General features: G+C 43.2%; 2 protein-coding genes across 3 annotated transcripts in view; one reads left to right on the top strand and one right to left on the bottom strand.

Annotated features, from left to right (window-relative positions):
* Positions 1 to 9,944, top strand: part of FGF7 (fibroblast growth factor 7) — a 62,877-nt gene extending 52,933 nt beyond the window's left edge. For both annotated transcript variants that reach the window (XM_006278160.3, XM_019477755.2), the window contains exons 3-4: positions 8,313 to 8,416; positions 8,771 to 9,944. In XM_006278160.3, coding sequence (XP_006278222.1) covers positions 8,313 to 8,416; positions 8,771 to 8,965 — 299 coding nt within the window. In that variant the 3' untranslated portion in view covers positions 8,966 to 9,944. The remainder of the gene's footprint in view (positions 1 to 8,312; positions 8,417 to 8,770) is intronic.
* The window catches only part of FAM227B (family with sequence similarity 227 member B), a 167,792-nt gene that overhangs the window by 127,711 nt on the left and 21,749 nt on the right, over positions 1 to 18,332 (bottom strand). The window lies entirely within an intron of this gene.

The following is an 18,332-nucleotide window of genomic DNA, read 5'->3' as shown; positions in this document are numbered from 1 at the left end:
TTTCTCAATTTTCAAAGAAAAGTATCAGTTTTAACCATAACATCCCTCATCCTTTGAGCTACAACTGAGGACCACAAAGCAACCAAGAACATCTCTCAGTTCTCCACTGTATCTTACCATAGTGGGCCATGCAGAATCATCAAGGCAACCAAGACCCAAAGGGTAAAATGTCCCTGAATGTTTTTTCTGCTTTATCCTTAATTATTCTTGACATGATGTGAGCATGACTTAACTACCATGATATAGCAAGATCTGATTACATTTCTGTGTTGAATTATTTTCTTTCTCCTAGCTCTCAGTGTTTATTTTGTTTTGGTTTGTTGCTGTTATTTTTCTTTTTTCTACACATCTGCTTTCTGATCATAAAAGGTGTTGAATTTTAGAGTGTGGGTATGAAGGGGAAGGTTTAGGGAGAGTTTAAGGTGAAATAAGATATTTGCCCTAGGGCAATATTTTTATTGCATGGCTCAGTTTTCTATAGCTACATTCCACTGGATTAAGCCCTAACCCCACTACAACAAATGCAGGTGTCTATGTGCTCATTATATAATTCCTATAACACTAATCACACACACATCCCAGATCACGGAATTAAGAATAGACAATGAAGAATTAATTCTGAGCTGTACCTTTCTTTCCCATTTCCAATTACTCCTATTTTTTAGCCAACCTTACATTTCTAGCAAACATCACTGGACAGGGCCCCAAACATCTTACCCAGAATCTCTGTTGTCCCCTCTCTCAGCCAATTTCATATGATTAACGTGGCCCTGCCCTCCATGAAGTGGACCTGGACTAGGGTGCCCTGCATTTCTCATCTGCATATAGATTTTTGGATGATCCTACAGCTCATGACTAGAACACCTGGTTCCAGTAATGAGTAGGGGCACGGGGGGGGGGGGGGGGGGGTCTAATTAACACATGGATCCTTTGTGGGGGATATACACACATACTGAGCAGTGCTGAGCTGTGGGGTAACTGTGGCTTGAAATGCTGTTGACTGCTGGGGCCCAGCCCAGTGAATTATATGGTAAATGATGAGCCTTTTGGCTCTGCATACAATGAACTGTGCCTAACAGGAGATATTACCACACTTTTAACTCTCCTATGAAATATGAAGTTTCATTTCTACTTGGGAGAACTTTTACAATCTTTTCTCCTATGCCTGAAAAAGGGTGCTTGTGCATGAAAGCTTGTAATTAAAGGGTTTTTTTTGCAAAAATCTAGTTGGTCTAATAAAAGATATCACCTCTACCACAAGTTCTGATCCCTTAAGCCTTCTGGCTTGTGACTAATATCATACATAGGTCCTGCCCTACATGGATGACCTCAATGTCCTGTGCAGTGATAACTGGTCAGTAGAAAGAGTGTTACAATACACCCAGGTATACAGAGAGGCAGGGGCCAAGATCAACATGGGTATAGCAGGCTGCAACCACTGGGGCGACTGTGATGCCTCTCAGTGAAACTGTGACTCCTATCTGGCTCAAATTCTATGGCCTCTCTCCTCTATCTCACTTTCCCACCATGCCTTGATCTTACTATTAAAGAGTGTTTAAGGGAGGCTAGCAACAGGCCTCAGAATGAGCCTCAGTCCTACTAGTCTCCTCCCCCCGGAGTCTCGTTTCCGTTCTCCATCTTACTAGATCACTGCCAGCTTGACTAGGCCTGCGTAAGGCACCTGTAGCCTTAGGGGCAAATTGCGTGGCTCCTTTTCCTCCCCTACACCCCATCCTAAGCCTTGTGGGTGTTCCAATAACATTGTTCTATCTGTTGGGGCCTCGGCCTCCGCCCCTTTCAATTATGCTAGGACAGTTTGCCTAGGCCCACTATACCAGGCCCGGTTTTGAGGCACTACCTTCAATGCATCACCTTCACTCTCAGGGTCCCTGGTCTCTAGCCACCAGGCCCCAGGGCCATGAAGGCCATGCTCTTCTGGCACCAGGCCCTTAGCCCCTATCTTGCTGGGCCCTTCCTGGGCACCATGTTCCTGGCCTCCGTCTTGGTGTGCCCCTCTCAGGCACTAGGTCTCTGGCCCCCATCTTACTGTACTCCTCTCAGGCACTGGGCCTCTGGCCCCCGTCAGCTCTGTAGCCTTGTACTGCCCCTCATTGGGCTCTACAATAGCTTCAGACCTTGAGCCCACCCCTGGTAAGGACTCAAGACAATCATGTGCCTCACAAGCACTAATGGGACCTCCAAAACTACCCATTATACTCCCAGCCCAAACCACCGGTGTGAACAACAAAATGACCCGGGCTCTCTGTTACAATGGACAAGAGCACCTGCCTGGTACTGGGCAAACTCAGGGACTTGTAATCTCTGGGGGTCTCTGTCCCCCATGAGGAGGTGAAGATCCTCAGGGTGGAGTTTTACCCACGGTTAAATGGACAGAAAGCATGGGAAAAGACCGAGGCTGAAGTCAAACAGAGACTTACCACTGGGACTCTGAAACATGCACTGCCTGTTAATGAAGGGGGCACGTGGTACTCATGCGGGTAGTGTTGTTATCAGTGCTTGTGTTCACAGCACTGGTCTTCCCCCCTCTCAAAGCACATCATCCATAGAATTGAAAAAGCCATGTGCCACTTCTTCTGGGGCTCCAGATGGGAGAAGGTTGTGAAGGCCACACTGTACAAGACGAAATGGATTGGGGGCTGAAGAATGTTGGACATTCTGCTGTTTCTCTGGGGTAACTACACAAGCCAGATCTGCAAACGGGCAGATAGGGCAGACTCCAAAACAGCCTAGTTTGTGAAGTACTTTGCAGGGCATCTGCTGCTGTGCTGGTGGGTGTACATGCTGCACAACATGTGCTTATAGAGCACGGACCCACTCTTTGTGGTTCTACAAACTCCTGGACCACTTCCAGAATAGATACAAGTTATGCAACAAGTCCCTGATGACCATGATAAACCAGCATAAGATGCAGGAGGTGGTAAGTGCAAAAGAAAGACTGTTTCCTGTGAAAATACTACCCAGCAACAGCTGCCAAAACCGTGTGGGAACAAATCTTCCAAAAGGACTTGCAAAAGGAGCACAGGGACTTAAACTGGCAGGTAGCCCACTGGGCACTCCCTGTGCCAGTGATGAGACAGAGAGGCAAACCAGTGGCAGAAGGAAACAATTGACCACCTCCTCTGGAGCGGCCTGTATGCCAGGGAAGTGTGGGGGAGAGAAAGCAAACTCCTTTAGATGGCAACAAGAGTCAAAACCCTAAACAGAGAGGTGGTGCTGTTTGGACACCTGACCAGGCAGCAAGGGACCCCAACAGACCACTTTGATCAGTTCATGTCCTGCTTCAGAAATGCCCTGAGGAAGACTAGAAACCTGTTCGTGTATAGGCATACAAACCTCCCAGTTAAGGACTGTGTCAGAATGGAAGTGAGTGAGCTACAGTTGTACTATAAGAGGTAGGAGATGACAGGAATAAGAGGGTGGAAGACACATGGAAGAGGAAAGAATGGCACAGGCTGTTCGAGAATGGGAACCCAAAGAAGACAATGATTATGATAAAGAAGACGATGATCATGACAAAAAGAAGCTGAGCAATGAGGATGACAGAGAGGAAGAGGATAACAAAGATGACATTGATTAAGGACTAGGGAAAGAAACAGAAGGATAGTGAGAGGGGTGAGGGGTGGGAAGGCTAGAAGGCAGAGGGTGGTTTTGCATGATTGTAATGGTTAAATGATATGGTGACAGACATGTGGGTGTCTAGGCACATGAGTGCAGTTATATTAATGGGGATGATGATGGCTAACTGTAGATGTTACAAACTGTCAAGTAAACCATGTCAGTTATGAGACAGGTCAGCAAAGATATAGGTGTGAGTGTGTGTGTGTGTAAATAAAAACATATATAAAAGCATATCTATATCTACATATCTATATCTATCTAGAAGAGATAGAGACAGATATATAGATATTATGTATCTATATCTAAGATATATATATCTAAGATATATCTAGATATGTATTTTCAAAAAAAATTAACTTGTACTATATTCAAATAGGTACAAAAGTGCTGCTTAAAAGTGTGTTTATGGAATACCTGTGCTATAACTTCCACCAGTTTCAAAAGAGGTAAACTACCTCCATTCTGGATGAGCTAAGTCTATGGGTACCTGTATTAATTTTTTTATATGCAAGTTACTACAGTTATATTTGTTTCTAGGTCAATGTTTTCAAATGTGCTTCTAACTTCCATGTGCTCAGGGAGAGCAGGGTCTGACAGTAAGGAGTGGGGGAAGGAGCTACAGAGGAAAGAAGTTGGGGGCAGAAGGCAAGAGGGCTACATGACCCCCCAGATTTATTTTCCCTGATGTAACAATGGGAGGGGGACAAATTCAAGGTAAACTTCCAATAATTGGATTCTATACCTGGAAAATCATAACAAATTTATAAATGTTCCATATACAGAATCTAATTACTGGGGGGGGGAGCATCATAATCAGGGTTGTCTTATATTCAAGTCATTACAGTAATTTTTATTTAGAAAAACAGGAGTTTGGGAAAGCAAAACCTCAGAATAATCTGTCATTATTATTAATTTGCCACTGATGTTGCCTTTTAATACATCTGGATGATATAATTACATTAGCTGGAGTTTTATTCTGCAAAATGCCTCAACTCTGTAAAATAGTTCAGGCTCTCCAATGATTAAATCAGGAACCAAAGATGCAATGCCAAATTATATCACAGAATCATAGAAAAGTCTGGTTGGAATGGACCTCAGGAGTCATCTAGTCCAAACCTCTGCTCAAGGCAAAATCATCCATGACTAAACCTTTCCAGACAAGTATTTGTCTAACCTGCGCTTATAAACTTCCAAGGATGCAAATTCCACAACTATTCTAGATAATCTATTCCAATGTTTAACCAAACTCATAGTTAGAAAGTTCTTCCTAAAATCCAGCCTAGATTTCCCTTCTTTCAATTTAAGACTGTTATTGCTTGTCATATCTCTTGCAACCAGAGAGGCTAGGTTGTATCAATTCCTCTTTATAATTCTCAATTCCCCCACTCAGATACTTGAAGACTGTTATCAAATCTCCCTCTCCCATCAGTCTTTTCTTCTTCAGACTAAATAATTACAGTAATTCTATCCCTGAATATTCAAATGCATCTCCCCATGACTTCAATGGTAGTCAACACTCACATTCCAGGGCAGGATTTTGAAATGCTGTGATTATTTGTTTGGCCATATGGTTCTGATTCTTGATGATTTGACTATACCCTCTGGATTACAATCAAAATTACAGTCAAATGGCACGTACAACCCAACTGGAAGGTTCCCACTTGGATGATAAAAGTCTGAGAGGGGCATGAAACCTGAAAACAAAACAGAGTAATCCTCAAAATCTAAAGGTGGATTTCATCATCAAATTAAAAAATAAGGGACTAAAATTAAAATCTAGATGTTTCAAATTTAATACAATATAATTTTCTTAGGCAAAAACTTCTGGCATCTTTCCCTTAAAAGTAATACTATTTCCTATTACATGCTGCTCTTTGAAACAGTTATGCTAGTTCAGCCAACAATAGCAGTTTACTCAGAGAAATCTCAATTCTTGTTACTGACCAAATAGCAGACTCAGTTATATGTCTATACTGCAAAATCATTCTGAATGTTTATGAGTTTTCTTTCCATATAGATCAGAAATGTCAAACATATGTTTGACAGGCTACAGGAAGGTTGACCATCTATTTTACATGCTTCACTGTGGTTTTACAACAGTGAATCTTAAGTGAAAGTTACCAGTAATACAATTTTTGTAAGTTCCACTTTGAAGTTGTTCCATTCAATTCTGTTTCTGCAAAGCTTGCAGCAGAGTGAAACTTGTCAAAGACCTCAGAAAGTTTCACTGAAAGTTTGTGTTAGGTTTTAAAGTCTAACATTACAGTCTAACAGGAGACATAGGGGAGAGGTAAGCTCAAGAGATCACTGAGTAAGGGAAGAGACAAGTGGTCTAGTTACTAGACCATTCCCAGCTTTTTTGCTTAATGTCTTTCCCTTGATTTTCCTGCTGCTAGTGTCTAGTAGAGTCTACTAGAGTCTAAGGCTAAGTACAGACAGTCAAAAAGCCCAAGGCTGACTCGATTTACAGGTCCTGAATCTTCACAGGTTAGTCTAAGCTGCATAGGTTGAACCAATAAGCAAGTGAACAGACGGTCACTTTTGATTCTGGAAATGCAACCACATGCCTGCAGGGGCTCAGGCCGGAAGCTGGGGGGCTCTAGAGCAGGGGTGTCCAACCTTTTTGAATGTGGGGCCAGATCATGAACTTTTTATCCCCCAGTGGGCTGGCAGGAGCGGGCGCTTGCGCAGCCTGTCCAGTCCGGCCGTGGCTTGGGGGCACAGAGGTCAAGGGGTGCCGCCTGACCCCGCTGTGTCCTCCCTACCACCTGGGCAGCCTCGAGGATGCTCCCACACCTGCACGCCTTGGCTCAGCAGCCAGGAGGACATGTGGGGACTCTACAGGGGGGTATGGGATGTGCAGGGACACCCTCCTGCTCCCTTTCCCCCGGGGCAGCCCGAGCCCAAGCCCAAGCAGCAGGGGTCCCTCCCTCCCCGGGGCCCGCGACTCACCACCCCAGAGCGATGTCTGCAGGTGCGGGGGGATGCAGGGAGGTGGGAGCAGCACCGGCTTCCCACCCCGACAGCCACGGCAACAGCGGCAGCAGCATCTCCCGCAGGCCTGGCCGCAGCATCCCTCCAAGCCAGCATCTGCACCCCCTGCACCCGCCCGCCCGCTGCACTGCGACCTGCTCCAGCCCATGCGGCCAGCAGGGACTGGCGCAGGGCGGGGCTGGCATGTAAATGAGGAAGGGAGGGGCGGGGCTAGGAACAGAAACCCTGCAAGGTGGGAGAGGGGAGGAGCTGGCATGCAAATGAGGAAAGGAGGGGTGGGGCGAGGAAGGGACACCGTGAAATGAGGGGGGAGGGGAAGGGAGGAGCCGCACTGCATTGGCAACGTCAAGCTGACGCGATGCATGTGGGTACCTTGTCCCTTCCCCAGCCCTTCAGCAGCCATTAGGAAGCTGCTCAGGGGCTGGAGGAGGGACAAGGGGTGAGAACGAAAGTAAACTGTTTACTTTCATTTCCCGTCACAGCACCACGGGCCTCAGAAAATGGCTTGGCGGGCCACATGGCGGCCCGTGGGCCGTACGTTGGACAAGCCAGCTCTAGAGCATGCCTCCTTGCTCAGCTGGAGCAGACAGCTTGGACCAAGTTTAGCCCACCCGCCCCTATCCCACCTGGGTCTTTTTGCTGCGTGCCAGAGCGTGCACAAAGGGGTACGCCTGGGGACAAATAGCAGCGGCACAAATATATGCTGCTTCTACTTGTTCCGCAAGAAATGCATGCCCCGGCCTGTGCACACTATTCACGATGTGGCCTTAATCTTCTCTCTCCCAAAAGCTCCTTTGCTGAAGATAGCCAGCCTAGTATGTCAGAAGAGGAAGCTCAATAGTTACTGGTTTGAGAGTGGGTTCATGGTTTGAAAAAGCGCATCCCAGCCAAAAAGTACTAAAATCTTTAAACTATTAAAATGCTTAAGTTTGAAAACTACCCAGTGCAATTTGATTCCAATATCTTTAAACCAACAAAAGAACATTTTTATGTTACAGGTAATTTTAAAGCACTGTAGTAACTATGTAGAAACTATGTTTCTTCTTAGTATATATATGTTTTCCAGCTAAAAATCAATGTATTGCAATATAAGACAACTCCAAAACTTTTATGTTAAAATATTTGCATAAAAATGTTGTTTCGATCGTCTTTTTTATTATTTCTCTTCTAATGTAGATAACTTTACAGCTCCTATCAGTTTTCAAAGCCTCAAAGGGTCAAGCAGATGCTTTATCTTCTTTCAGACATTGGGGTCTGTTTTCCATCATTTGCAAGTTCTAAGGTTTATGCTTCTTCAAGGAGGTGACTCTGGTAAAATTCTCACAAATCTTTTAAGTGTAGTGCTTACAAAATTCCTGTGAATCCTACCTAAAATGTGTATGTTTCTTTCAAAAGGAAGCCCCTGCTAAAGAAAATTCAAGAAAAAGATTTTTATTCTTGAAAAACACTTATAGAGACTTATAGTTTCTGTGTGCGTTACTGCATGCACATACACATACACACACACGTCTGTAAACAAAGAACTATGAGCTAATCTGTCCTCCATATGTGTAATGCCATGAATTATTTCTTAATAACCATCCTCACTATTTTAACAGATTTTAAATAAAACCAGAAGTACTGTACAATCCTTAAGACACAAATGAAGAGTTCATAGACCTCATTCTGTTTCTTTGCAGGTATTCTGGAAATAAGAACAGTGGCTGTTGGAATAGTGGCAATCAAAGGGGTGGAAAGTGAATACTTTCTAGCAATGAACAAATCTGGAAAACTCTATGGAAAGGTACTAATAATGTTACAGATTTGTACTCAATATACAAAAGTAATATTTCAATCTTGAAAAATATTTCTTATTAGCTAATTTTTACTTGACATATATGTAGCTTATGTCAATTATGGCTAACAAACAGAAAGGAATTGCATTTTTACCCAATACAGGACTCATGTTTGTTTATAAAATGTAAGGGTGAGAGCTTTAATCTTGCTTTAGAAAAATCCTATTCTTATTAAAAGTATTTTAATAACATATGGCATTAATTATATGGTATATGTTCCTCCCCCAGCCTCCCCACTCCCATTATGTATTTAAAGAACAAAAGTGCTAATGTTATTATATGGTATCATTCATTTTTAACAGAAAGTATGCAATGAAGACTGCAACTTCATAGAACTGATTGAAGAAAACCATTACAATACTTATGCTTCGGCAAAATGGACACACAAAGGGAATGAGATGTTTATTACATTAAACCACAAAGGTATCCCTATAAAAGGTAAAAAAACAAAGAAAGAACACAAAGCATCCCACTTCCTTCCTTTGGCAATATCCTAATCGTATATGATCTATTCAAAACTAGTTCCAGCAGGAAGATTATTTTTAAAGAGACTGATAAGTAATCAAGGAAGACTGGAAAACTACTGAGAAACTGAACAAGCTGGACTTGCGCATTTATGTTTATTTTTGAGAGACTGCATTAAAGAAGATTTGAAAATATACACAAAAAACAGATTTAGTAACTAAAAGTTGTAAAAAATTGTAAAGAGTTGTACAATCATTATGTTAGTACAGTAACTGAGTAGTTTCTTAAATTAATTTACCCTTAAGAATAAGTCATGACTTGATCATCTGATGATATTTTATTTAAAAAAAACCTATCTGCTTATTAAACATGGCTGCTATAATAATAATAAAGCAGATGATAATGTTATGTAAAATATGTCGGACTTTAAGGCTGCTGGAATGATTCGTCATATTATCAAGTCAATGCTAAATGTGGAGGTTGAGCAGTATTTTAAATAATTTCCCCTGCAAAAAACTGATAATATAAACACTAATGATGATAAGAAAAAAAATTATGATCTTGTGACTGATTAGAAAAAAAATATAATCTTGTAAATTTGTTACTGTTGCATTCTGATAAAAAAAGATAGTTTGGAAAATGAGGGTTGCTCCATTACAAAATGCTCATATCTGTTAATGAAAAGAAAAGCTGCTCTATAAGATGTTTCAAAATAGTGTATGTAAAATAACAAGAGTAGGAATAAATAAATGTACTTCATCTCACTTTCCACAAAATAACATTTTATATAAGGACGAAGTAAAAATTCAGACATCTTAAGGTTTTTTATGTAACATATCCTATCCTTTGTATAATTCCTGTTAGGGCATATGGCTTTTAAATATTGTTTTCCCACCGTTATACACGCTTTTTCTGTTGTTACAGCATTAAACTTTATTTTAAGTTGTATTTGAACTTTATTGTTCTAAGTTATTTAAGTTGATGTTATTTATAAAAAAACTTATTAAGCTGCATCTGTTTCATATGCTTTTAATTCTAAAGGAATAACAGAATGGTCTGGCTGAGCTGCATGATTTTTTTTCTGTGACCAGACACAAAGTCTAGTACACAACACTGTTGCCAACATGCATTGGATGGCAGACAAAAATGACAGCCTGCAGCAAATCTTACCATGGACGGCGCAGAAGGAACAACACAAAAATGTAAAAAATCTTTTGCCACATACTAATGCCAATTAAATTGAATAGAATTCCCAGAGTGACAGCAGGTATACTAAGTTTGCAGTCCTTACAGATATTGGGCTACAATCCCAGCTGATGAAACATCCATGGAGCTACCCCAGTTTTTACTGGCTCAGAACTTGGCCCAGAAAGTTCAGCTAATATCCATAAAACCTCATAAAGCCAAAGGATTAAAACACTTCTATCCACAGGCAGGTAGAGCAACAATTCAATTAACTACTATCACATGAATACCTCAGTCTCTGTCCCAATTAATTCTGTTTACATTGCCTAGAAATTCACTAGTCATTGTGATACAAATACTTGTGCATTATAAAAAATAGAGATCTCAAAAACCTCTCACTGAAAAACAGCCTTTAAATGCTTACGCTCAACCTGGGATAGACCGAAAGCAATTAGGGCTGTGTGAAGCTTCAGATGCTGGTTTGATTTGGAGGAGATTCAGCCCGATTCAGAGCTGAATCTCCAAATCTGAAATGAATCAGGGGACCAATTAAAAGTCCGAATAGATTCAAAGCTCTCCAAACCAATTCGGAAAAGATTCAGAGAACTTTGACAATTCGTCCAGGCCCCTCTAGCTGCAGCAGGGAGCTGAACCCAGACTTTGTGCTGATAAGTAGGGGGTGGGGGAGGGAGGCTGGAGGAGGGGACCATGGGGGACCCCTGCCAGGCCCCATCCCCTGCCTGCTCTCCCAACCCTCCTGAGCACCTGCCAACCCCTACCCACTCTCCCAGCCCCTCCCATGGCTGCCCCGCCCAGCCTCAGCTCCTAGTTGTTTAAAAAAAAGCCCCAATTCAATGACTGCTGCCAGGTGAGGGGGGGATCCCCACTGCCCCACACCACATGGGGGGCTCTGCCACAAGCCCCCAACCCACACCCGCTCTCCCAGCCCACCTCCATGGCCGTTCTGCCTGCCCCAGCTCCCAGCCCTTTGAAAAACAAAACCAAAAACCCTGCACTCACCTGCTGCTGCAGCAGCCTCAGGGCTTCTGGAGGCTCATGACACAGCCTCCCACACAGCCCGGGACAGTGGAGGGCAGCGGGGATCACCCCCCACCTGGCAGGAGCCAGTGAGTGGGGGCTTTTTTTTTCAAAGAGCCAGGACCTGGGGCTGCACAGGGCTGGGAGAGTGGGCGGGGGATGGGGCCTGTGTGATTTGGAGAGTCAACTGATTTGGCAACAGCCGAATCTCCAAAACTATTTCGGCAGAATCAATTCGGGACAGTAATTCAAATCACTGCCCCCGCCCCCGCCCCCCCCCCGATTCAGCCAAATCCAAATCCAAATCCAAATCCAAAGCAAATATTAGCCACTTCACAGAGGCCTAAAAGCAATTACCAGTGGAGTTAAAGACTTAATTTTTTGTTACAAATTTCCTCAACCAATATGCTTTTTTTTTGTAGCAGTAAATATACAACAAACCTTTGGTAAGAATTTTTTTCCCCCAGTACATAGTTTCTCTTGGGAAGCATTTAGAAATTGCTGATTAGCCAACTTCAGATACATAGAGCAGTGTTTCCCAACCAGTGTGCTGCGGCACACTGGCGTGCCGTGAGGCACATGCAGGACTTTTGGCCTGGAGCCACACCCCTGCTGGCTGGAGACATGCCCCTCACCTGCTGCCACCACAGACAGACTGACAAACGGGGGTGTGTGGCTCCAGCCAGTGATTTGCATCTGCATGGTGGGTTCAGCCACGCCAACCCCCCCTCTGTGCCCAGCCACTAGCCTCCCCCCACCCCGGTCCGTGCCCAGCCAGCTGCTTGCCACCCCGCCTCCCACCCCTGCCCTGCATTCAGCCAGTGTGCCGTGGGATGGGAGAGGCCTGGTAAGTGTGCTCCCGGAACCAAAAGGTTGGGAAACACTGATCTAGAGTAAGGCCTAACTGATACTAGAAAAATTTGCCAATACAGCTATACTGGTAAACTTTCCCAGTGCTTCCACCAGTATAATTTAACTAGTTCCCCAAGCAAAATAAGCTGTACTAGCAAAGATACATTTTGGTGGTATAGCTGCAACCACACTAGGGCTTTTGCCAGCTTATAACTGTCACAAAAAATTCTCGCTCCTATCCAGTATGACTATCCTGGCAGAAATGTCTACTACACTTTGCTTAAGTTAGTTCAAGTTTTTAAAGCAAATATGAAAACCACCAAGATGGATTACTTGTGTTTAGTTGCTCTACTAAAACTGGACTTAAAATGCAATCATATGCCAACATGCTTAAAATTAAATCCAGAAGCAGAGCTAGCTTTTCTAAAGATCTTATGATTAGGTCATTCTAACAGAAAGCAATCCAGTCAAATAATGCTTTAAATCCCTTGATAATGTCTATTTTCACTATTTGGTGTTTGCTTTGCCTATAGGTTAGCAACTTGACACCTTTCTAATCAGTTGTCTAATCAAGGATTCGATAGGGCTAGTTATCTGTATTCATGCTGCAAAGAAGAACAATAAGGAAAGACTATCAGGAAAAAAGGAAAATATTAAGATCTTCAAAAGGTAGTTAAAGGCAGATTATGCTCTCCTTGATCCATGTACAAAGATCCTTCACATTTTTTCCTTAAGACCCTACAACTTGTCAAATGTCTAAATATTAATGCTAATTTACAGGCTCACTGAGATGAAACTTCATCCTTTTATATGAACTAGCTTCCTACCTCTTTTAAAAGTTTTTAAGGGGTTCTGTATGGAACAAGGCACTTACAACCATCATTCTCAATAAGGTGTTGTGCACTGAGCATTTTTTGCAAATCTCACTGCAATATCACTTAAGTGCCTGAATAGGAATCCAGCTGCTCCCTTATAAATGTCCATATTGCAACTTTTGAAGGGAAGAGTCCACATTTATAATTACTGGATTTGTTTCTTTGACCAAATAAAATAAGACTTCAATACCATATTAGCAGTTATTTTTTAAAGATTTAAAATACTAGACTTAAAATTAACAGGACCAGTCTGTGCCTCCAGAATCTGCAGAGCTATTTTTCTCTCCCATCTAGCACAGGGCTAGCCACTTCAGAGAACCTTACATCCCTTCTCTCTGAAAGGAACTCTGCATATGGAGACAGGTCAGGAATAAGTGGCCCTAAATTGGGTACACATGGGTCCTAGCAGATGCACATTTTTCCCCCGTCAGTTCTACAAAAATTTGCTGAGTTCCCCTCTACACAGGCAGGTAAAGGCACAATTGGATTTAATGTGTCAAACACAATCACGCCTCCTGCCATACCACATGTGCATGGCATCAGGCATGATTATGGGATCGCACATTAGATCCAAATGTACCTTACTGCCAGTATAGGTGGAGCCTGATCCCGCATTTGTAATAAGCAGACTCCCACAGCTGGGAGCCAGCTTTGCTGAGGGAACATCCAGCCACAGGGGCCACATTGCAGCTGGACCAAGAATCCTCACAACTGATGAGGCTCCTTGGTCTCACCTGTGACACATGGACACTTGGGACTGAGAGCCCTGTCAGATGCTGGCCTCTCTGCCCCCGCACCATGAGGCACTGCTGCAGTCTCCCAGCTGTGAGGGTGTGTAGAGCTCCCCACGGCTGGGAGATCACAGCAGCTGCCTGTGACGTCTGCCTAGACGTTAGAAGCCAGTGTTAAAGTTATTACACATTTTTGACCAATAACTTTGTAACTGGTGAAACCTTTTTAATACATGATAGTTAATCTGCATGTGTAGCCACTATAAATTTAATGTACAATTAACAAGGTAATTGCACAATAGATATAACATGTAGAGGGAGCCAAGCCAAGCAACATAGATTGCGTTTTATTTTTATTAAATTTACCATGAATCCCCTTCAATGGTGCTAACCCCAACTATTGTGGTAATGTGGATCCACTCGAGAGAAAAAGGAAAGAGTTACCAGGGCTCCACAGGCAATGAAGACTGTGGTTACTAGATTTCTGTGGATTTTCTGGATTCCAAAGGTTTGGGCTTGTAGCCTTCTCTGGGTATTAGAAATCAATCCTATTTCTACCACTGGAGAAGGAAGGACAAACTGCCAACACGTTCCTATCCTGACAGTCTTTCTTCTCCCTTAGCCTTGTCCTTTATGTTTTGTAGTGAGAGAGATCTAGCTCTCTCATTTCAAATTAAGTTACTTTAACCGCATCTTTTTGGTTTGTTTTTCTGATGTAATTCTTGCACCTGTATTTTCCACTCTACAAACTGAAAATTGTATTTGCTTCAGGGGCTATGACAGTATTATTATACCTTGTTTCTAATGATTTTCCTGACCTTAATGCCTACTGCATCTTTAAATGTTGAAGTCTATCAAGGTCCTATTGTTTGATAAAACACTCAGTATAACTCTGTCAAATTCATTTATGTCCAAGCAACAAAAGCCAACAGTATCAAACCCTCTTACTAAACAGATGACTACTAGAAACTAAGTTAATTTACTAGACTAAGTTATCTCAATTAACATATTTTTTACTCTATAAGGCAGAACTTTGGAACCAACTTAAAAGTGAAAATACAGTACTTTGTTTTCTAGATCATGCTAACTCATACTCAGATAGAATATATAGAAACTTGGAGAGGTTAAAAAACCCTGAATGGGTAACCAGGATGGCTAATATATTCCCTATTCATCCTCAACTCTACCTAAATTGTCTGCACTCACCAGGAGTGCAAATCCTTTTGTAACTTGCAATTTCTTCTTCCTCTCTCTTTTCCCTGCCTCATTTTCAGTATGAACTGACTGCAGTTGTAGTGCGAGTCCCTGTCTGTAATTCACTCTCCATGCTTCATTGCTAAACTACACTAAGAACCCAAGCGCACAAGCTACAACTGAGGAAATACAGTCACATACTTCATTACTGTACACACACACACCTTTCCACTACTGCAACTTGATACATAGCCTAGTCCAAGGCAACTCTTACAGATTACGGCTGTACTAGCAACAGCAGCTGTAGATGCAAGGAGGAAGAAATGGCAAATTTTGATCAAATCCTGATCCTATGCAGATGATGAAAAAACAGAAAATGGCAATAAAGGCCAACAACAGTATATCTTTAAGACAGTGAACTTTTTCAGAAAAAAACTCTGCTGCTGGCCCACTAATGGTACCATGTTTCAGCTGCTGCTAGGGGCACATGGACTTGAGCATGCTGCTCCTGCAATCCCTGCTGTTTCTGCTCATGTGCCAAACCCAAAAGTGCAGCACTCAAACAAGTTCAATTGTGTTCCCCACAGCTGCTCTTAAGCATGCTGGACACTAAGGGTGCTGACAGAGATGGTTTGTTGTACAAGCGGGCCCCTGAAGCACTCTACAGCCATGCACTGATAGAAGTGCGTGGCTGCAGAGCTCTTTAAAAATGTCTGGTCGCATAAGGACCGGAAGAGGGCCAATGTTGTGCCCATCCACAAGAAGGGCAGAAGGGAGGACCTGGGTAATTATAGGACAATCAGCCTAACTTCTATCCCAGGGAAAGTCCTAGAAAAGTTCATCAAGGAGTCTATCTGTGATAAGCTTGCAGAAGGTAAGATTCTGAATGACAGCCAGCATGGCTTCATCACGGTCAGGTCTTGCCTTACCAACCACATCTCCTTCTATGACCAGGTAATTCGCCACCTGGACATGAGGGAGCAGGTTGACACTGTATACTTTGACTTCCAAAGGGCCTTTGATCTAGTATCCCATAATGTCCTCATGAGAAAATAGGAGGATTGTGGGCTTAACTCCGAGAGTCAGGTGGGTGAGAAACTGGCTGCAGGATAGAACCCAGAGAGTCACAGTGAACGGATCTGTCTCATCCTGGCAACAAGTAGGCAGTGGTGTCATCAGGGGTCAGTGCTCGGTCCAGTATTTTTCAACATCTTTATTAACAATTTGAATGTGGGAGTGAAGAGCTCACTGGCCAAGTTTGCGGATGACACCAAGTTATGGGGGAGCGTGGTCACACTTGAAGATAGGCTACAGATACAGGTGGACCTAGACAGGCTAGCAAGTTGGGCAGATCGGAACCAGATGAAGTTCAACGTTGAGAAATGTAAAGTCCTCCACCTCGGGATGAGCAACCCCCAACACACCTACAGGTTTGGCAGCACCAAACTGACTAGCACCAAGAATGAAAGGGACTTGGAGGTAATAATAGACCTGCAAGCATGAATATGAGCCAGCAGTGCTATACTGTAGCCAGTATGGCAAACAATACTTTGGCATGCATCAATTGATGCATCCAAGGAGGTGATTCTTGTGCTCTACTCAGCACTAGTGAGACTGCAGCTGGAGTACTGCGTGCCATTCTGGGCACCACACTTTAACAAGGACGTGGACAAGCTTGAGAGAGTCCAAAGAAGAGTCATTCATACGATCAGAGTCTTAAAAGGCAAGCCATACGAGGAAAGGCTGAGGGATGTGGGACTCTTCAGCCCGAGATAAAGAAGGATGAGGGGGAACCTGGTAGCAGCTTAGCGCTATGCTAGGGGAGTACATCAAGGGCTCGGTGAGCAACTGCTCACCAGAGCAACCGAGGGGAAAACCAGGAGTAATGGCCATAAACTCCTGGAAGATCAATTCAGGCTGAACATTAGGAAAAACTTCTTCACAGTCAGGGTGTCCAGACTGTGGAATAAGCTCCTTCCAGAGGTGGTACAATCACCTACCCTGGAAATCTTCAAGAGGAGACTGGATGATCACCCTGCTGGGGTCACCTGACCCCCAGTTATCTTTGCTGTTTGGCGCAGGGGACCGAGACCCGATGATCTTCCGAGGTCCCTTCCGGCCTTACAATCTATGAATTTATAACAATCTGAATCCTCATTACATGAGGTTTCAGATGAAGGCATGCCAAAGCGGAGTGCCTTCATTAACATCTGTCAGCACATGCCAGGAGCAGGGCTGGGCTGAAGCCCCTGGTGCTGTCTTCAGAATGGGAAAGGAAGAAGGGAGAGGAAGGAGTCCCATCTGGGGTTTGCCCAGACCCCTGCACGCTCAGCAGCAGACTGGAAATACTTTTGGTCTGCTTCCAGGTCTGACACCAAGCATGCAGGGGACCGCCCCCCCCTGCACTCCCATGGGACACACCATCCGCCCCACCATGTCAGCATTCACGAGCTGTGCCTGGTACCTCCAGGTACATAGGAAAAACATATAAAGTTGTGTCTATGGACAAATCACTGAATCTCTCTGAATTGATTCAGAGGCTTCCAATTCGATTCAGAGAGATTAATGGGTCTCCTGATTCGATTCAGATTCAGAATTCAGTCACTGAATTGGGCCGAATCTCCTCCAAATTGAATCAGTGACTGAAGCCTCACACAGCCCTAATGGACAGCTGAATAAGTTAAAAGGAGCAGGGAAGACTTCTAAATTAGCTTTTCTGGGAGCTGTTTAGTGTGTCTGTTCCTGTCTGTAGTAAGTATAAAGTCAACTGAGGCAACTAACCTCAGGGCTAACTCACCACTGATTGTAGGATAGGAGCAAGCACACTAAACAATTATCACTGAGCAGCTGATGTACAGTAAGTCTTCACCCCCTTTTCACTTTGTATAACTTTTCATTGATCCACAGGTCTTAGAAAGTTCTATCCAAATGAAAGATTCTGCTTATGCCAGAATTTCCCATTTAAAAAATGTAACTATTTCTGGAGTTACTAAAAATCTTTCAACCTGGCAGGACTCCTTAGGAACATCCACCACATAATGAAAAAACTGCCCGTATGACAAGGCACCTTTATGTACATATTTCATTCCTTTACTATGCAATTCCCTTAAAGCCTAAAATCCAAGATAATTAGTTCATCCAACCACTGTCATTCGTGATTTTTCTGTAATTCTTACAGAGGTATTGGTTTAATGTCTAGGTCTTTTCCATGTTTACCACAAACATTATAAAGGATGAATACACTGTGGTTTAGGACTAAAATATGTGAAAGCCTGTGGTCTAAATTGCCATTCACACTTCCCACAGATTGTTCCCGTATGTCCCTTAAATAAAAGTAACAATGTCCTGCTAATCTGTTATCTTGTATATCAGTGTTGTTTGTTGTTAAATAATTTGTAACACAGGGACCACACGAATGAGCTAAGGAAAAGGACTTGGGGCCTATCTAGTTTAGAAACAAGGACAGCTGTTTTTTTTATTTCTTCACTCTTGACTTTGGAAAAGCTGAAACTTTACAGGGCTAT

This window comes from Alligator mississippiensis, chromosome 11 (genome assembly GCF_030867095.1).
Source record: "Alligator mississippiensis isolate rAllMis1 chromosome 11, rAllMis1, whole genome shotgun sequence".
Lineage (NCBI taxonomy): Eukaryota > Metazoa > Chordata > Crocodylia > Alligatoridae > Alligator > Alligator mississippiensis.
The sequence above is the reverse complement of the archived record's forward strand: the minus strand, read 5'-3'. Positions and strand labels throughout refer to the sequence as shown.